Source organism: Phocoena phocoena, chromosome 6 (assembly GCF_963924675.1).
Source record: "Phocoena phocoena chromosome 6, mPhoPho1.1, whole genome shotgun sequence".
Classification (NCBI taxonomy): Eukaryota; Metazoa; Chordata; class Mammalia; order Artiodactyla; family Phocoenidae; genus Phocoena; species Phocoena phocoena.
In genome coordinates this window covers 112,477,960-112,497,975 of record NC_089224.1, presented here as the reverse complement: position 1 = coordinate 112,497,975, position 20,016 = coordinate 112,477,960, and the positions used below count along the sequence as shown (strand labels likewise).

The 20,016-nt window shown below is 56.9% G+C and overlaps 1 protein-coding gene across 2 annotated transcripts in view; it reads left to right on the top strand.

Moving 5' to 3' along the window:
* Positions 1 to 20,016, top strand: part of COL5A1 (collagen type V alpha 1 chain) — a 161,424-nt gene that overhangs the window by 94,875 nt on the left and 46,533 nt on the right. For both annotated transcript variants that reach the window (XM_065879585.1, XM_065879586.1), the window contains exons 20-32: positions 1,491 to 1,535; positions 2,847 to 2,900; positions 3,468 to 3,512; positions 4,100 to 4,153; positions 4,386 to 4,430; positions 5,349 to 5,402; positions 9,520 to 9,564; positions 9,918 to 9,971; positions 13,229 to 13,273; positions 13,973 to 14,026; positions 16,199 to 16,306; positions 16,977 to 17,030; positions 19,589 to 19,642. In XM_065879585.1, coding sequence (XP_065735657.1) covers positions 1,491 to 1,535; positions 2,847 to 2,900; positions 3,468 to 3,512; positions 4,100 to 4,153; positions 4,386 to 4,430; positions 5,349 to 5,402; positions 9,520 to 9,564; positions 9,918 to 9,971; positions 13,229 to 13,273; positions 13,973 to 14,026; positions 16,199 to 16,306; positions 16,977 to 17,030; positions 19,589 to 19,642 — 711 coding nt within the window. The remainder of the gene's footprint in view (positions 1 to 1,490; positions 1,536 to 2,846; positions 2,901 to 3,467; positions 3,513 to 4,099; positions 4,154 to 4,385; positions 4,431 to 5,348; positions 5,403 to 9,519; positions 9,565 to 9,917; positions 9,972 to 13,228; positions 13,274 to 13,972; positions 14,027 to 16,198; positions 16,307 to 16,976; positions 17,031 to 19,588; positions 19,643 to 20,016) is intronic.

Sequence of the window (20,016 nt, the reverse complement as noted above, 5' to 3'; positions counted from 1 at the left end):
AGGGGAGTTGATGGGAGTGGACAGATGGCCACAGAGGACTTCCTTCCTGTAGAAGCAGATCTCAGACCTTGATGCTGGGGGAGCCGATAAGCTCCGTGTCTGAGTGAGGGGCGGCCAGAGGCAGCGAGTGGCGGAGCTTGGGATCTGGGGTGAGGAGTGAGGTGCAGAGAGTCCAGAAAATGACCTTCCTTGGCCCTGGAGGTGGGGACAAGGTGAGGGAAGCGTGTGGACAGAGCGAGGGGCGGTGATGCCATCCAAGGTCAGGGCCTGGGCTAGGTCGGGCGCTCAGGTGGGCTCTGCCCCGAGTCCTGGTTCTGTCAGGTGCATCTTGGTGGGGCTGCAGACCAAGCGATGTCCTTAGACGGAAGCACAGCCCTCCGTGCGCCCCAGTCACTTAGACAGTTTCTTCGGGCGTTAGGGGCATTTTGGGGACAGGTTTAGAAGCCCCAGTACCTGGGAAAGAGGGGCATGCCTGTCCTGACAGCTCCTGGGCTGTGGCATCATCAGGGCACTGTCTCCTGTTGGGGCCTCAGCCTGCACGGTCCGCTGTAAGATGAGAGAGGGGAGGGGGTCCCCAGATGTCTGTGCTTCTGGAATGAGGAGGTGCATGCAGGTACACGCGCGTGCAGGGCTGTGTGTGTACATGTGCGCTGCGAGTGGGCGTGTGTGCGTGCGCGTGCCTGCACGGGGTGTGTGCGTGTGTGCGCTGAGGGAAGGAGGAGGGGGCAGTGCCTTGATGGAGAGAAGCGGGGTGTGAACAAGCAGCTGCTGGTCGTGAACCAGGCAAGCTAAGGCAGCTTTCCTTGTAGAGCCAGAAGGAAAAGACTCATCCTGGTTTTGCTCCCCTGTCTGTGTTTAAGACGTTAGGGGCCCCTTGGGGTTGGCCCAGGGCATCTGGTGATTCTCTCAGGATCCTGCCCTACACCAGTTTCTATCATTCATGTCTCTATCTACCTATCACTTATCTACCTATCATCTATCTACATCTATTTATCTCTATCACCTGTCTATCTGTCATCTATCTATATCTATTTATCTCTATCTATCTATCTGTGATCTATCTACCCATTATCTATTCATCAAGCTACCTACCTACTATTTATCTATCCTCTACCTATTTATCTATTATCTATACATCATCTCTCTCTATCTTGCTGTCTTTCTACCTATCTGCCATCTCTCTCTGTCTAGTTTCTGCCATTCTAGTTTTCATCCATGTCTTTACCTGTCGGGTAACCGTTGATTTTTTTCCTGCCCAGCTTTCCCCTCACGGGGGCTGTGGTTTGTGAGCCCCAAACCTCGCCTTTTACCTGCAGCCTTTGGGAGTGGGGACACTCGGGGCTTCTCCTGCTGGCGCAGGGACTAGTAACTGCCGTATGCTGAAGCAGCCCCAGGCCAAAGAATCCTGCACGGATGAAGGAAAAATTGTCTCTCTCGTGTCCAGGTTTTATGGCGTATCGCTAAAATCCTGCCTCTTTTCTCCCCCATAGGGTGACGATGGAGAAGTCGGTCCCAGAGGGCTGCCCGGGGAGCCTGTAAGTCCACTGACTGGGTGGGCTTCTGTGTCTCCTCCTTGATGCTCTGGCCAGAATCAGGGATCGATCAACTCAGAGCATAGATTCGAGAGGGGCTCAGCCTTGAGACACACAAATCTGGGGATCTCCCGGGAAAGGAACGGGTGAGGTGGGTGGACAGTGCTAAGGAGTCAGCCTGAGCCTTTGCCAGGGAGGAAGCCCTTGCCCCTGAAGGTCGTGGTTGGGACTCCAGGTACAGACGTGGTGGGTGTCCAGGGTCCATGATGGTGGGTGTCCAGTGTCTACGATGGTGGGTGCCCAGGGTCCACCATGTTGGGTGTCCAGGGTCCATGATGCTGGGTGTCCTGGGTCCATCAGGGTAGGTGTCCAGGGGCAGTCACTTGACCTGCCACACTTTCTGATGGCTACATTTTCCAAATAAAGAGTCCTCCAATAGGGTGCTCCCACCCGGGCCTCCAAAAGCTCTTTACCTAAGCTGACTTCTGTTTAAGACCAGAGCAGATTTCCTCAGTGACAGAAGGACATTAATTCCTTTTCACTTACTGTTACTTTTCAAACATCTCATTTTTGTTACCCACGTCAACGTGGCCATACACATCCGGGGACGTTAACTGAGGAGAAATATTGCAGGCGCCGTGTGGAGGAGAGCCCGCCCGGGGTCGGCGTTTGCACCTCCGCTTGGGACTAAATTACACCCTAGGTGTCTGGTTAGCCACAATGGGGGTTCATCAACACAGCTTCCCCCTTAACACGGGTCTAGGCGATGCCTTCTGGGTTACTAACTTCTGAAAAACATTTACGTGACTAGGTATTAAAAGAAGGAAGGGAACATTTAAGTGGCAATGAACGTGGGAAGGGTTTCTCTTCTAGTGCGTCTGAGAAGGTCCTATCAAAATTAAAGGCACTCGAAATCGCCGTGCCTTGAAAGGCTCTAGCTCTCCAGCTGACAGGGAGGGAGGGAGCCGTCCGGATGTGGGTCCTTCCCCTGGCAGGTAGTGGCCGCTCTGTGGCCCCTGCCCCTGTGCGTGGGGCGGTTCCCACACACATGCCCCTCCCGGCCAGGGAGCGGGTACTGAGCCCCTATCAGTTCTAGCCAGCCCTGCCTCTGGTTCCGAGAGCCCGGGCGGAGAGCTGGGGTGCGGTGAGGAGTTGAAGCAGAGGAGGAGGGGGAGTTGAGTTGGCCGCAGGCCGGGAGACCTGCCTCAGGAGCAGAGGCTCTGGGAAGAGGATTCGCTGAGGGAGGCTGCGGACGGGGCAGGGGGCTGGGATTCGTGGCCGAGTCTGAACCTTCCTTGCTCTTTCCTCTCGCAGGGGCCTCGTGGTCTGCTGGGGCCGAAGGGGCCCCCAGGCCCTCCTGGACCTCCTGTAAGTCCTTCGCGTGTCTGTCCCATCCTTGCCCTCGAGATCCCGCCCCCAGCTTGTGGTCCACTCGGGCCTGCCGGCAGCTGCCCGCACTGACGGCTGTGCACGCTGCCCGATGTTCGCGTTGGGTGTCTGTGGGGCCCTGATGCTCACCCGTGGGAGGCAGCCCCGGCAGGTGTGGGCTTGCAGGTGGAGGTGCAGGGTTCTCTCTGTCACCAGGACGCCCATTTCCCCCCCTTGAAAACACTTCCAGTAGCATCTTGGCAGCTCCTGGAGGGAGACAGAAGACCGTGGTTCTGGCAGGGCTCTATCCAGGGGGTGGCTTCCCCAGGGCTGGCCCCTCTGCCCAGCTGTCCGAGAGCTCAGGGCTGCCCCACGTGATGCTGGGGCCTGGCAGCCCCGCTAAACCCTAGCCAATCTCGGGGTTTATTCGGGATCAAGCCTTTCCCCTCCCTCAAAGGGTGTGGCGTCCTCTGACGTTGCGGGCAGGGACCAAGCTGTGTTGAGTGGACTTTTCCTGTGGAGCTTTGTTAATTTTCAGTATCTTTTGTTTCAATGTCATTCATCCAGGGTGTGACGGGAATGGATGGCCAACCAGGCCCGAAAGGCAATGTGGTAAGTCTGGGGGGTCCCGTGCCCCGGTCTCATGGCGGTGACCCCTGGGCTCACTCCCAGCTGCTCGGGACAGGGGAGGGGGATCCATGCCACCAAAACCAGATGGGGATGTGACAGGGAGGGCACAGACTCTGAGCCCCGGCCCCACGAGGTGCAGGCCTCCAGCAGGAGAGCACGTGTGAGATCCCGGAGTCGGTGCTTTGCTCCATCCAGAGCCCGACCGTGTCAGCACAGGTGTGGAGGGAAGCCTCTTTCTCGCTGTGCGTGGCAAGCTGGTGCTGGCCAGGTGCTGTGACAGCGCCCACTGAGAGAGAGAGGGGTCTCATGCGTCTCTTTTAAGGGCCCGGGAGAATTTAGCTGGCGTGAGGATTTGGGAATTTTCGGCGGGTGGGGTATTTTCTGGTAGGTCCTGTCTCTTGCCCCTCCTGGCCAGCTGTCTGCCGTGCCTGCACAGACACAGGCATGTGCTTCCGGCCCGGCGGGGCCTGGCTCTGGCCCCCTGCCTTCCCGTCTGGGCACGACAGCAGATTGCACCCCCTGCTCGCCCTCCAGAGCCCCCTTCAGTGCCTAACTTGTGTTTCCTGTAGGGTCCCCAGGGAGAGCCCGGCCCCCCGGGACAGCAGGGTAATCCAGGCGCCCAGGTGAGTGAGCCGGGCGGGCTTGTGGGCAGTGGGAGGTGCAGGTCTGCAGTGCCCGGGGCGTGAGCGGCCGCTGAGTGCAGCCCCGAGGGCCCCGCAGCCTGCAGGTGACCCAGGATGGGGTCGGCACCCAGATGAGGGAGCGGGTCGGGGGAAGATGGACAGATGGCAGGGAGGGGTTCTGAGTCAGTCGAAAAGTTCCCTGACCTTTCCTGCTCACTCTTTCCCCTCCCAGGGTCTTCCAGGCCCCCAGGGTGCAATCGGACCTCCAGGAGAAAAGGTAGGTGGGCTGAGCTGGGCATAGGGGTGCTTGCCTGTGGGGTGCATTGGGAGCACTGGTCACCAGCTTGTGGTGTGGACCTTTGTCCTTCCGTCCTTCCTTCCCTCCCTCCCTCTCTTCTCTCCCCCTCCCCCCTCTCTCCCTCCCCACTTTCCTTCCTTCCCCCCACTTCCTTCCTTCCTTTCTTCTTTCCTTCCTTCCTTCCTTCCTTCCCTCCCTCCCTCCCTCTCTCCCCCCTCCCCCTCCCTTCTTTCCTTCCTTCCTTCCTTCCTCCCTCCCTTCCCTCCTTCCCTCCCTTCCTCCCTCCCTCCTTTCTTTCTTTAGCCATGTATAAGGTTGCCAGATTTGAGAAGAAAAACAGATATGGGACACTCAGTTAAATTTGAACTGTGTTGTCTGAAATTCCAGATTTAACCGGGCATCTCGTTTTGTTGTTTGTTTTGTTTTGTTTCTTCTTGCTAAATTTGGCAACCCTAAATATATCCTCGGCACCCCGAGTCCACATGCCGGGGACAGAACCGGAGCCGGAGTCCTTGCACATCTTGTGGCTCAGCCCCAGGTGTCCAGTGAACTCAGCACCTGGGGCGGCACCGGCAGAGTGACCTCAAAGGGGCGGTTCTCAGTGCATCATGGCCCCTGGCCGCCACTGTTGGAGAACTCCTGACTTCACTTGGCGGGTGATTTTTTTCCGGTAGCAAAACTGAAGGCTCTGGAAACAGCAAAGGGTCCACTACCTTTGGGTGCTGCCCGTGGCTGGAAGCTTTGTAACCAGTGGGAGCGGGTGCCCGTGAGCAACCTTTTTAAACAAATGCTCTTTGAGCAGAAACGTTGAAAAGTAACTTTGGGGGCTTGTAGAGAGGGTGGGCAGCTGAGGGGATCCCTGGGGCATCTGCTCATGGAGTCTGTGGTTTGTTCTAGGGCCCCCTGGGTAAACCAGGCCTCCCAGGAATGCCCGGTGCTGATGGACCCCCGGTGAGTACCACTGCCCACCTCACCCTTTACACCCCACCTGCCCATGTCCACCAGGGGTGGGCACTGGGAATCTGGGCAAACGGCCCCTCCCCTCGCTCTCGAGACGGCCATGCACACGTGGCCCCCGTCTCCTCTTCCAGCTCCTTCGATGAAGACCTATCCGACGGCGAGCTCGATTGCTCAGGAATTACTTACTGGGTTTTGGACACACTTTCCATAACGTGGTTCAGTCAGAGGGTGGTGATTGCATGAGTAGGAACGGCCGTTATTTATTGGGGTTTGATGCTTGTGATCAGAGCCCAGCCTCATACTTTTAAATCTACGGAGGGCTGGGCTGGGCTCCGAGCAGTCGTGTGTGTCACCAGTGCCGGGTGTATTTTTAGCCATCACGCACGGAGAAGAGGGGTGTGAACACGCAGCTGTGGAGCTGAGTAGATGCTGCCTAGAAATAGGGAGTGAGGGACAAATCCATCTGTGGCCAAGCTGTGAGGGGGAGGGGCGGGGAAGTGACAAACGCTGGGTGTGGGCCCATCTGCGTGAGCTTATCTGCATCCACCCCCCTTGTGTGAGTTGCCGGTGGGTTTTTTTGTTTTTCGGTTATTTTTAGCATATCCAGTTGATGCCGAATAGAGAGCCTTTTTCAGAAAATGAGATTAGCGAAAGTATTTATAACGAAGCAAGGAAGTTCAGTCTGTCAACCGTTAATTGGTGATTGGTGATTGGCGAAGGACGAAGGTGTCTTTCCATTTTCACGGCTGAGAATCCTTCGGTCCCGTGAATCACGCGTCACCCATTGTCCCGTCTTTGTCTGACCCAGCAGATTACAATCCCGTTCCTGCTGGAACTGCTTTGGGGGACTCAGTCTCCTGGACTGAGTTTGGATATGAAGAGATGAATATTTTGCAGTATGTCTTTGATGTGTTCTCACTTACATTGACACCTAATTGCATTTTCTAATGATAAGATATTTTCTTCTGGAAAATTAGGAAAATAAATAAAATGACAAAATGGAAACTACCTCTGGTCCCATTCCTATGGGCTAAACCCTGATAGCAGGTGAATGTACATCCTTCCAGTCATTTTTTTCTGTTCATCCTCTGCAGTATTGGGTGTCAATGGGGCGTTTCCCTCAGTGCATCGTGTCAGGGAGGGGGCGGTGCCTACACGGCCCCTGCCTCCCTGACCTTCCTGGTCCCACCCTGGAATCCCTCTCTCTGAATTGAAACTCCAGTCACTAGGGTCCCTAAAGGGTCACCAGTTTCCTTTCAGATTCTGTGGGGAAAGAGGGACCTTTAAGAGGGTTAGGGAGCCAGGAGGCTGCCTCTCCATTTCTCTTCCCCAAACAACCATCACACTTTAAAATATGAGTGTATGAAGGACCCAAGGGAGTGTGGTTGTGCCGGGTCAACACGGAAGGTGCTCAAAGCAAGAGATAAAAAGGGAAAACGTCAACACTGCAGGCTGAGGGGAGCGGAATCCCTGTCTTAGGTGAATCGGGAGGCAGCAGAAGATTTAAAAATACTCTCCTTAACAGAGTATCCCAGAGGCATCCCATGGTTGATCAACCTGAAAGAGAGGGTTTGTTCCTTTTCCCCTTTGTGTTGCTTTGGCGTGGCTTGGGCTGAAGAAAGAAAGAAAGAGATTTCAGAGACTTTGAGAAGTGTGAGGGGTTTCGGGGCAGACTCGATGATCTGGAATACATCGTGAGGTTGATCTGGGCAGCACACAGAAAGGATGCGGGCGATGAATCACGGCTCATGGGAATATTACAGAGCCAGGAAAAAATTGAATTCCAATGAATAGTCAGTGACATGAGGAAATGCTCACGATATAACAGTAAATTAAAAATACATCTTCTGATGCCGATTTTGCATGCAAATATGCAGAGAAAATAGATTAGCTGTGCTATATCACACCCTTGGCCACCGTTGCTATGAGTGGTGAGGTTATGAAGGGTTTTAATTTTCTTTTCCACTTGCCTAATTGTCCACAATGAACGTATATTACTTTAGTAATCAGAAATGTCAAATACAAATAATTTAAGCTTTATTACTTTTCCATTTGTCTGCAATGAACATATATTGCTTTTTTAATCAGAAAAATATCAAATACACATAATTTAAGTTTTATTACTTTTCCATTACAGAGTCTTGCTGGTTATAGAATACTGGGGCAAGGCCAGCGAGTAGAAAGGAGGGTGGAAGCGGCCCGGCCTTTCACGGCGGGAAAACGGCTGCTCTGACTTCGATGTATTTCCTCTCCATCTTTTTCTGTTCAAACATTTAAAATAAATGAGCCTTGTGCTCCCCCCCCAGAAAGTGACTCTCATGCCCAGAAAGTTACAACTGAGAATGCATTTAAGAAGCTTGGCCTTGATTCAAACAACAGTAATCATGGCAGGGACTCCCCTGGCGGTCCAGTGGTTGAGACTCCACGCTTCCACTGCAGGGGGCACAGGTTCAGTCCCTGGTTAGGAAACTAAGATCCTGCAGGCCGCCTGGTATGGCCGAAAACAAACAAACAAACAGTGATCATGGTGACGATCAGTCCCTCTCTTTTATCTCTTCCAAAACACTGTCATCAGGTCTATTCTTACCGCCACCATGTAAGTGAAGTCATTGCCACGTGAAGGGGTCAGCCCTCTTCCCCACGTGAGTGAGATGTGGGGTCTGCCCCCCGTGTGTGTCTCTGGGGCCTGGCTTTCACCACAGCTGTCCATCACCTCAGCTCCTTCACAGAAAAATTCTGGGTTTGATGGAAACTGTAAAAAAGGCCCATGAAGAGCCCACATGGCAAAAGGAGCAGGACCCTCCTCCCTCCCAGCCCTCCCAGGGCAGCATCTTCTCCTGGGCACCGTTTGGGTGCAGCCCTGCCGGCCTGGGTTGCTGGTGCCGTGAGCTTCGTCTTGGGAAGGGGGATGGCAGGCAGTGTGTCCCTTCCAGGCCCGGGCAGCTGGCGTGGTCCGACCGGTGCCTAAGTGTCCTCAAGGGCTCCCTGGGGTACCCCACCCTGCAAAGGAACTTCTGCATCCTTCCCGTCACGTTGCCACCATGATAGGCTGTTTGCAATGGCATCAGATCCAGTCCACGACTAATACAAATTGAAAAGAACACACACATGTCATTTGCTTGAGTTGATGAGCTCTGGGTCTCCACAGTGCCGCTGTGTTCTACAAGTAGCATCCTAGAACTTGAGAACAATCAAGCTGGATGAGCAGCCAACCCACCCTCTCATTTTACACACTCGAAAGTGGAGGCCCAGAGAGGGCAAGTGACTTACCTAAGGTCACACAGCGGGTTGGGTGTTACCAGGAGTAGAACCAGACCGCCCTACCCTGCCCTGCTAGCATTCTTACCACACCACATGGCCTCTCTTTACTGGAATCCTTGGGGGTAGAACTGTATTTCCGGATAATGAATACTTCTGTTTCTGTTTTTATCATCTGTGTTTGGCTCGTGAACTCAGAGGCATTGAACCTAGTCACCAGCTTGGGTCAGAAAGTCAGAGAAGGTCAAGTTCCTGAGAATAGAATTGATGGGGGCCAGGGTGGAGGGGGCAGTGACCAAGGAGCCGTGAGCAGTTCCGCGCGGGGCCTCAGCTCTGCATCTGTGGGGTAGAATGTATATTCTCCCCTGCACTCAGCTTCTGTGTCACCTGGGGGGGTGGTTTTGAAGACCTAGGGTGCGTTGGGACCCGGGAGGTCTGGTCCCACTTCACTGTCCTTGTTTGGCCACCGATTCGGTTTTGCTGGGTGGCCTTGAACAAACACCCTTGTGTCACTGTCCCCTCCCACTGCACTTGGGGGCCGGCTGGGCTGTGGCTGAGTCAGGGGACACTGGTGCACAGTGGGGCCTGGAGCCCATCTGTGGGTTTTGAAGCACGTTCCCCTCTGCTGTTGCCGGGGCCCGGCATTATTCCCAGTTTACAGATGAAGCAGCCGAGGTTGGGGCTAAAGGACTGGGGGTGACCAAGCCACTGTGGGGAGGGGTGGGGAGGAAATGGGAGGGACCTGGGCTCTGACCCTCCGTTTCGAAGACAGCTGCAGGGAAGCTGGGGCATGGCCAGGCCTGCTTTCCCAGAGTCCACTGACTCACGCCAGCCTTCTCTTTCCTGACAGGGGCACCCTGGCAAAGAAGGCCCTCCGGGAGAGAAGGGAGGCCAGGTGGGTACCGGCTGTGCCCTCGGTCCCTCCAGCATCTCCTGCGGGATGGGCAGGGCTGCCCCCCGCCCCCGTTCTGGGATCTCCAGTCCAGAAGGGGCTTCCAGCCCTGTCCTCACCCATCCTGACACACCCCTGCGGACGCGCCTTCCCCGTGGGGCTGGGCAGTGCCCGCATGCCTACCCCCTGCGGGTCCGACCTGGGACGTCCATCCGTTCTGCCCGGAGCGAGAGGGCAGTGTGCTAGGGGCAGGCAAGCTCTCTGGCTTGTTCTGGAAGGATGCAGGGGGTGGCCCAGAGTGAGCCCTGCGCCCTCCACCTGAGATAGGCCTAACGCGCTTTCCCCTCTGGTTCCAGGGTCCGCCCGGCCCCCAGGGCCCCATCGGCTACCCAGGCCCTCGTGGAGTCAAGGTGAGGGTCTCACAGCCTCAGGCCTTCCTGGAGGTCAAGGTCGGGACTGCGGGGCACGGCTGGGCCGGTTTTAGAGATTCCTCTGTGCTTTGACCTCCCTCCTGCCCCAAAACTGGGGTGGCCCTGGTCTGGGAGGTTGGGGCCCAGAATGTGGGCCGGAGCAGGTGAGGGAGGGGCCCGCGGGGCCAGGAGGGGCTGCAGTGGAGCAGGTCTCGCTCCCCGGGGCATCTGGGACAGCGCGAGCAACGCGGTGGTGGCCGTCTGCCGGGACGGGGCGGCACCCTTCTGCCCCATCCTCCTTTTACTATCACCACCTGCCAAGTGACCTGCTGCTCTGGAGGCCCTCAGAGGCAGTGGATCTCAGCCCAGGTGACGAGCTGGGCGCCCTTTCCTGGGATGCTTGGAGCTGTTTCTTCCAGGCCGATCACATCTGGGCAGACCTTGTTGTTGGGAGACGCGTTCGTGGGAGACGTCCATTTACTCACAGCGTGTTGAAAGGCTCCCGGGACCGTGTCAAATGGGCGCAGAGGTCCAGAGCAATACTCCAGACACAGGGCCCTGTCTGTTTGCCCTGAGCTAACTGGGTTTGCTTTGAGCTGTGTAGTTCGGTCTCAGTGATGCTGCTTCTGGACGCGTACACGCAGAGGGACGTGCCCCCAGGGGTGTGTGTGGGGAGAGCCCTTCTTTCTCGGGGTGGAGATGCTGCCGTGTCTTCAGTCTCAGGCTTCCCACCCACAGGGAAGCTAAGGGTGGGTCTTTCTTTCAAAATGACTGGAATTTGATGCGAAGTATCATATATACGAACATGTATAAAACATCTGGTTTATCTTGGGGGATTTGCAGGAACACACCCGTAAGCTCCGGAGTCCCCTCCCCGTGTCGTTCACGGTCCTTTATACTTTCAAGCATTTTTCCACATCAGGGTTCTGTGTGGAGGGCACAGAACCCAAGACTTCAGTTTTTAGTTAACTTACCCCAGATTACCCGTAAATCCATGCAGAAGCCAGGACTCAACCCTGGACTTGCTTATTCCTAACCAGGTACCCCATCCTGACCCCAAGGGCCCCCAAGGGGCTCTGACGTCCATTTCCCAGAACTGGGATGTTCCAAGGTCAAGGGCAGAGAGATGCCCCAGGTCAGGACCCTTAGACAGGCGGCTTCTCTCTGAAACAGGCTTTCACCCTACATGCTGCCTCGTGAGTTTGTAAGGGCGGTGATTTAGACACTGTGCCGATTGTGTGAGCTCTGTGCGCGTTTATTTTACAAGTTCCCGTCGCACAAGGAGCCTGTGCCAGCCACCGTACACGGCCAACGCGTGGTGCTGATTCTGTGAGCCGGGAAGGTGTCTACCCTGAGATGTTTGTGGAGAACGCTCTTAGCTTGTCGGTCTGATTAAATTCACCTGTGATATGAGCAATCCCACTAGACGGGCAAGCGGAGGGTGGAAGGAGAAGCAAGACTGAACGCTCTTCTCATTGGAGAAACAGATTGCAGAGCCCGTGGCGTGATGAGCCCCGGAGGGCGCTGATAGCGGAGGTGGGGTGGGAAGTCCGGGTGTCACCGTCAGAGACCAAGGTCCTTAGCTTCCCTCCACTGCAGCCCTGCCCTCCTCCTGGGAAAGGGGCCCCTCCAAGCTCTTTGATCTCACTGACCTTTAAGCATCCCCCGGGCCGCCCTCTGACCTGCCCCTTCCTCAGGGCTCTGTTTGGGCTTGACTGTCGGCAAATCAAATCAGCCGCTCCCTGAGCCTACAGGAGCTGGGTGGGCTGGCGGAAGTCCCCCAGCACGCACTCGCTGGTGGCCTTGGGAAAGCCCTGTCCCCCTCTGTGCCCTCACAGCCGCTGGCCCAGCAACTCCTTCCACTGGGCTGTTCTGTGACCTCTGACCTCGCTCCCTGAGCGCTGGACCACCAGGGCCATGATGGGTGCTCTAGCCCCAGGGCAGAGTCTTCCCCCAGGGACGCCTGGAGACATTTCTGATCGTCTCGGCTTGGAGGGGCAGGGCAGAGGTCAGGGAGGCCGTCCAACCCCCTACACTGCCCGGGGCAGCCTCGCAACAACAAACTATCCAGACCCTGAAGGCGATGGAGCGAGGCTGGGAAACCCTGGTCTGTTCGTCTCCTTGGCCCCATTCCTCTGGCCTCGGGCGGGTCATGAGACGGTGGAACTTTAGGTCTGGGAGGGATCTGAGCAACGCCGTCTTACCCTCTTCTTTCTGGAAGTGCGTCAGGGTTTCGGGGTAACCGGCCTCCCCTCTGTCCTGAAGCCGATGTAGCCATGGGCACAGGCCAAGCCCAGCTCTCTGCGTCTGTCCGGCCCCGTCCCTCTGTCCCTCCACAGCTTTTCTAAGCTCTCCTGGGCCTCAGAGAAAAGGCTCAGAATTGCAGATTCTGTGCACGCTTCTTGCTACAAGAGGGCAGCTGGCAGCCCGAGGGACCCGGCTGCAGCCTCAGCTGGACCCGAACGGGAGGCCCGGCCTCTCTGGGGCCCCGCGGGCTGGTGGCCTGAGGAAGCTTCTGGCAGTCAGTCGGGGGCAGGCTCTGTACCCTGCTGGCAGGTGGGGGGCACGGCTGCCAAGTCCATTCTGGGCGTGGAGTGGTTTTACCTGGGAGACAGGGAGGGGGCTGGTCCTGCCCTGACAGTCTTATTCGTCACGGGGATTAGAACGTCCTGAGCCGATGTGATGAGGGCAGTGGGAGTGGCTGGTGTCGTTAAGTGGTAATTATTATTGCTACCGTCGTAACGTATGATTATACGTTACCGTCGTAACGTATGATTATACGTTAATAATAATGGAGAATGAATATCACCCGATGGCACACAGCTCCCCTCACTGAGCACCTGCTGTTTGCCGGGCACTGTCCCAGGGCTTCCTGTGCCCTCCCCTGCCCCCAGCAGCGATGGGGTGAGGGTTGTCATCACCCCCTCTTCCCAAGTGAGCAGAAGTCTGGGGCCTCGTCAGAGGCCACACGTCGGGGGCCTGACCCCGTCTGCCTGATTCCAGAGCCCGAGCTCAGGCCTCACACCCCCTCTGCTCCCCAAGCAGAGACCGAGAGAGAGACCGAGATGTTTCTGGAAGAGCACAGGGTGTCAGTGGGCGACGCCCCGCACGCCCACAGAGCTCTCTCTCCCTAGACTGGGGGCAGTGGGAGGGGACTGTGGGACGCTCAGGCTCCCCTGGTGTTGGGGGTCAGGCCCGTTTTTTGTGGGGTCCGTAGAGGCTCGGGCTTGTGGCTGCTCACTTCTCTGTTTGCGCAGGGGGCAGACGGCATCCGAGGTCTGAAGGGCACCAAGGGCGAGAAGGTGAGTGTCCCCTCCTTCCCTCAGGGGCTTGGCCAAGAGCCAGGAAGGTCCACCCTGGGAACGTGAGTGACCGTAGGCCACTGGCATTTTGAATCCCCCGGTTCACAAATAGCACGAATGTGTACAGCTCCCCCGTGGAATGCGGGACTAGGTAACTGAGAGACGCCGGCCACCTGCTCGTCCTTGGCCCAGCCTGCAGGCAGGACAGCGCACGCCCCCAGACCCTTCCGGGCGATGCCTGTCCCTTCCAGAGAGCTCTTCCCGCCCCCACCCATAAGGCCATCCGCAGTAGTCCCGTTCCCTTTGGGGGCTCTTTCAGCTGGCTCCCCGTACTCAAACGTCTGCCCGTCCGCCGCTACTGGGCCTATGGTGATGCTTGAACGAGACACAGATGCTCCGAGAAATGGATGCTGACAGATTGGGTGCTGGGCTGCCCAGCGCCTGGCCGTGCAGAGCTTTTGAGCTCAAACAGGGTGACCAGGGCTGCAGCGCTCCCACTGAAGGCTGCAAAGCCAGCCAGAACCGCAGAATGCAAAGGGTTGACAGGAGCACATCTTGCAAGGGACAGGGGGTCGGGCACCGACAATCTTCCACCCAGCATGCCTGGCGCTGGTGTTGGGGCCCAGAGGCTCTGGGTGGGGGGGCCTGGGCGGTGGGTTTTCTCATACAGACCGAGGCGCTCTCCGGTCCCCCGTGCAGGGTGAAGACGGCTTTCCGGGCTTCAAAGGAGACATGGGCATCAAGGGAGATCGGGTGAGTGTTCGGGGGCAGGGAAAGATGGGCTGGGCGGGAGGCCCCTCTGGGGCCACAGGGCAGCTTCTCAGGACAGAGGTGATGCCTCCATGGAGGCTCCTGGGCCGCCGGCAGTTCCAGCTCCTCCCCAGCTTCCAGTTCGGAGCCATGGCAGCTGGCACCTGGTCCTAAACCCCTGCTTACAGGGTCACCTGGCCCCTCTGCCCTGTGTCCTTACCCTGCATTAGTGGGTCAGGGGGAGCTTGTTTTTTTTCCTGGCTGATACCCTGGTTTGCAGAGCAATTCTTTTGGGTCAAGAAGGGTGACAGGCGTCTGGGAGAGAAGAAGGGGTCGCAGAAACGACCCAGCTCACCAGGGAGGGTAGCAGCGTGACCAAGGCCACCGGCCGGTCACTGGCAGGGCCACACCCTGATCAGCGCTCTGAGTGTCTTGGCCCCCAAACACCTCTTCAGCTGCTCGTCGGACCCCCAGACGACCCCTGTGTTCCGGGACCTCCTGCCGGGTTGTCAGAGGTTGCAACAACCTAGTTGGCTCTTAATGAATGATTAGCCTCAGCTCCAGGGAAGCTGGTGGGTGCTGGGGAGGGCTGGCGCGTGCCACGCGGCTGGCGCCCCACAGAAGCCGCTGGCGGTGCTTTCGTGCAGGTGAGCAGGTGATACAGGTGGCGCTCCAGGAAGTGGGGTTAGGACGCCGGCTGCCTGCTTCCGTGGGGACACTTGGGAGTTCCCCCGACGAGTTCGGAAGGAGCGGAGGCCAGGCAGAAGGGAGGGGATGCCCACACCCCCGGTGGGCCCGCTGTGGCGGCAGCGGCACACATGCCTGGACGGACGCTGTCGTGGAAACAGGGCTGTCATACAGGCCGCCCTCCTTGTGCTCCACAACACAGATGCCTTACCAGCACCTGCCGGGACCAGAGAGCCCGCACACTTGGCGCCTTGTCCCACGCTGAAAAGGCAGACGTGATCCGGGGCTCTGTCAGAAAGGAGGGGAATAAAAGAGAGGGGTTCATTTCACAGTCCTGTCCCAGTTATGTTGCTCCTGAAGACAGCTTTTCTAGAACTTTCTCTGCGGTGACGACTCCCCACTTGTGAGGGCCTCTCTCTGTCTGGCTGGTGAAAGTCCCTTTTACCTTCCTTCCCAACGACTTGATGCACACATTTGGGTCCATACGAGGAGAGCGCATTTTCAAAAGACGTTCCACAGTTGCACGCCGTACCCTGAGTGGACCTCTGGCTGGAATTGGATGAGGATGGACGGGGCTGGGGTGGGCGGGGACACTCCCTCAGCTGGGCAGTGAGGCTCCTCAGTCTTGATTTCTCCCAGAGAGGAACTTCTGCCCAGTGCTCGGCATTTCCTAATTTTCTGAGTGCTCAGAAAGCATGGGAAGGATTCTTTTGTTGAACGAGAAAAGCACCTCTTAGGGACAGAGAGTCCTCGGCCTGTAGACACACTGGGGCTGGGGAATAAGGGAGTCATTAGCTTTCTTTATCCGTGCAGCGTGCATTTCTGTTGGGGGTTTGCACAGCTGTTCCGCAGCTGCTCCCGGAAACCAGTGATCGGAGGGGAACACATCAATAGAGAGGGCCCGGGTGGGCACTCCGAGGCCGGCCCACGCCCCTGCTGCTGCACTTGGCCACGCCCCAAGGCCCTCTTCCTTGTGTGGGCTCAGGCCTCCCCACCTGTTACTTGGGGGAGTTGGATGAGGTGACATTTCGTTTTTTCCATCTCTGGATACACCCTGTGGGTCTCCCTTGTGCCATGACGCCCAGGCGTGGCCCAGCCAGGCCTTGTGGTCCATTTTGATACCTCCTGGGGCTTCAGGAGAAGAAAGCAGCTCCCCCAGTGCACGGCACTTCTGCTCTCTTTGGGGAAGTAGCAGTTCAGGGCTACCGTAGTCACCGAAGTTATTTTAGCCGAGAGGTGCTTGATTTGGAGAAGGTCACTGGGAATAGGGGAGCGAGGGCTTAAGTGTGGGTCCCGAGGGGTGTCAGTCGCTCAGCAGAGCCCTGGTCTCCTCGGTGCGAGGACGAGGGTCCATCTGCTTGAGGGGGCCCAGCGGCTCTTACCGCCCTGGCCTGAGATCCGGTCCCTCGCTCCCAGATGGTGTGGGGGGGTGACCTTGGGGGCTAGAGACTCTGGGGGTCTCCTTCACCTTCTCTTTCTGAATTGCAGGGGGAGATTGGCCCACCTGGTCCCAGAGGGGAGGACGGTCCTGAAGGTCCCAAGGGTCGTGGAGGTCCGAATGGCGACCCGGGTCCTCTGGGACCCCCTGGCGAGAAGGTACGTGACACAGGAGGTTGACCGCTTCCCAGCGACAGTCTCTTCCCGATGGCCTTGGGTGTCCAGGCGGTGGCTTGGTCGGGCTGAGCCCCAGGTGGGAGCTGGCGCGAGTCCTGACGTGGTTCCTGTCCCCTTGACTCCACCCAGCACCCTTGTCCCCAAATCCACTCCTGGAAGAGTTCCTTCCTCCCGCTGGTCACAAAGCTTGGGGTTTGAGCTTGGCACCCACGTGCACCATCTTCTGTGGTGGGGTTAGGGCTCCCGACAGCTGCTCCTACACCTGCAGGAGGCCGCCCACCCTCGTCCTGCTCCCCTACCCCCTACCTTCACCCCCGAACAGGAACCGGCTCTGCGTGGCCCAGTCATCCCGCCCTGTCCTGCCCCAAGGCTGGAACTCTTTTACAAAAGGATTGACCGGAATGTCGCAGATAAAGAACTCTTCCCCTTTATTTGGAGCGATGGCCTCCACCCACTGTCGCTTCAGCAGTGGCGTCCATCCCTGCTTGAGGGCCCTTTGCTTTAAACCAGGCAGGGCGCGTTCCGTGATGACCGTGTCCTCGGCCTTTGGAGACTCCAGCCTGCTCCAGTCCCCTGCCAAGACACGCTGGCTTTCTCTCTGCTCAGAGAAGTACAGAGCTGGCCGTGGAATTCACCTCCTTTATTTCCGCAGGGAAAACTCGGAGTCCCAGGATTGCCCGGCTACCCAGGAAGACAAGGGCCAAAGGTAACGTACTAACTCCCTTGTTAGATTTGACAATTGGCGTCTCCCTGCCCCGCACACTATCACCCATTCACCCTCCCTGGCGTAGCTGCTGCGACAGAGCAGGAAGTCACAGTAGCTGTGTCTCGGTTCTGCCCCGTTCACCACCGTCTGTGGTCGGCTAAGTCAGAAGGAAGGGGCCTGGACAGTTAGGTGAGCCTTTTCAGAGAAGGGGACCACCCAGCTGAGCATGGGCTGCACCTGGGGATCCTCAGTGCCCCTGGCCTCGTGGGGACCGCTGTGCACTGGTTTCTCCACACCCAGAACTCGTGTTCCTCTCTCAGATTTAACTCACCCTGGAGATCCAAAAGTTATTTGCTCCTAACTGAGTATAAAAGAAAGATGAAACTTTTCTTATAGGAAATCGTGCTTTATTTTACGTGTAACAGCTCCTTGAGGCTTTGCAAATCATCTAAAACATCATTCTTTTTAATCTCGCCTTTTATTATTCATGGTTCTTCCTTAAAAAATAACCAGCTGCCTTCACTAGAGACATAATTAACAGCAAAAGAGAACTCGTGGGTCTCTGGGGTTTGCGTCCGTGCATCCTGCCCTCCTTGGGCTTCAGGCCTCTGGACAGCCCGCTTGCTAGCAGAGGAAGGGCCCCGTGGGCTGGGCTGCAGCTCTAGGTATTTCCTTGTTGCTGATGGCAATGCTTACGTCAGTCCTTCCCGTGGAACACGAAGGCCCCCACTCAGCAGCCGACAGCCACCACGCAGGGGAGATGGTTTGCTGTGAACCAGGAGTTTTGTAGCATCTGCCGTGATGTCGTTGCTGACTGCAATGCTGTCCACTGTATTTGGAGGAAGAGAGGCTGATGGACCCATTTGCTGTCCTGAAATGCGTGTCCTTTTAGGGGAGGAGAGGAGAGAGAGGAGGAGTTTGGGAGAGACGGGAGTAGGGGGAGAATATAGATCAAGTTCAGGCAGCTTTTTGGGAAGATGAGGGCAGAACCTTGAAGCTGCTCAGGCAGTTTGGACAGTCCTCGGGCGGTGACCCAGCTCCTGAGCCGAGCACGGTGAAGCCTGCATCCCAGGTTTTCCCGCCCTGAAGCTCGGTACAGTCTCCCATTTGGAACAGGGAGGCGGGCACATGGGTGGCTTGGCAAAGCTCAGCACCCTAGGAGAAGTTCAAGGTTTGAACATCGGTCAACTTTTCCTGGTCTAAGCACACGTTCAGGTCAGGATTTTAAGTCACGCGGAGAGTAGAGACGTGCTGAAGAAATGCTTTAGACAGTGTCACCGGGGGCTCACGTGGTAAGTGTTTGGATATTCGTCCAATCGAAGCCCTTAAGTGCATCCCTGCCTGTGTGCACCTTGTAAAGTTCTAGAATTAAAGAGCTGTGCGAGGCCACAGTCGGTGCATAAATTTGCATTCACTTCTGACTTTATAAGCTGCCATGCTTTATTTAGAGGTGTTCTGGGAAGATAACGAAACATGGCAACAAGGTGCAGAAAACCAGTGTCATAAGTGTGACATTCACACATCATCTCCAGTTAATCTGAGTGGCACATGTTCCATTTTCTTCCAAAACACCAGTGTTTTGCAGAGATGGGTGTGTGAGAGGAGAGTGTGGAGAGAGGGAGAAGGGGGAAGCCTGGTGAGGATTCAGTTCTGGATTTTAAATTTGGAGTCTGTGAGATGCTCAGGAAATACTGTGTAGGCGGGTGGGTGGATGAGTGGTTTGGTGGATGGATAGATGGATGGTGGATGGATGGTGGGTGGTGGGTGGGTAGATGGGTGGATGGATGGATGGATGGTGGTTGGATGGATGGATGGATGGATGGACGGATGGATGGATGGTGGATGGATGGTGGATGGATGCTGGGTGGTGGGTGGGTAGATGGGTGGATGGTGGGTGGATGGATGGATGGTGGTTGTATGGATGGATGGATGGGTGGATGGATGGATGGTGGGTGGTGGGTGGGTAGATGGATGGATGGATGGATGGTGGTTGGATGGATGGATGGGTGGATGGATAGATGGATGGTGGATGGATGCTGGATGGATGCTGGGTGGTGGGTGGGTAGATGGGTGGATGGATGGATGGATGGTGGTTGTATGGATGGGTGGATGGATGGATGGGTGGATGGATAGACGGATGGTGGATGGATGCTGGGTGGTGGGTGGGTAGATGGGTGGATGGTGGGTGGATGGATGGATGGTGGTTGGATGGATGGATGGATGGTGGTTGGATGGATGGATGGGTGGATGGATGGATAGACGGATGGATGGTGGATGGATGCTGGGTGGTGGGTGGGTAGATGGGTGGATGGATGGATGGTGGGTGATTTGCTGGATGGATGGGTGGGTGTATAGTTGGATAGTGGGTGGGTAGACAGGTGGATGGATGGTGGGTGGATGGGTGGGTGGTGGGTGGGTAGACAGGTGGATGGGTGGTGGGTAGTGGGTGAGTTCGGTCCGAGACCATGAACTCTAACGGACTCTTCCTGCTGCCCAGGCAGCGTCGCTCGTCCTGCTGACCAGCTCTCAAGCCTCTTCCCTGATTCACTCTCTTTCAGGGTTCTATCGGATTTCCCGGATTTCCTGGTGCCAACGGAGAGAAGGGTGGCCGGGTAAGGACGGTCTGGCCTCTGCTCAGGCGGCCCCTTCTGTTGCCTTGGCATTTCGCGGGTGTATTCCCCAACACGTCCTGTTCATTTCTCACCCACTTTGCTGCCAAAGCTGCTCTCTGGAACAGCCGACCCTAAGCCTGTCCACTGAGCGCTGGTGCCTCTTGGCCCCCCGGGAGGGGCAGTGCCGCAGTAGAAAGGGCAGCAGGCCCGAGGGGAAGGCACGCTGAGAAAACGGCGCTTTCTCCTGCACAGCCGCCATCCTGCCAGCTCTTTTGGGTCACTGGCGAAACCCAGATTCTCCTCTTTCAGCCCAAGTGACCTTCCCTCCAGGCTAAGTTTAAAAGGAAGGAAAGGAGTTCTGCCTTGTATCTCAC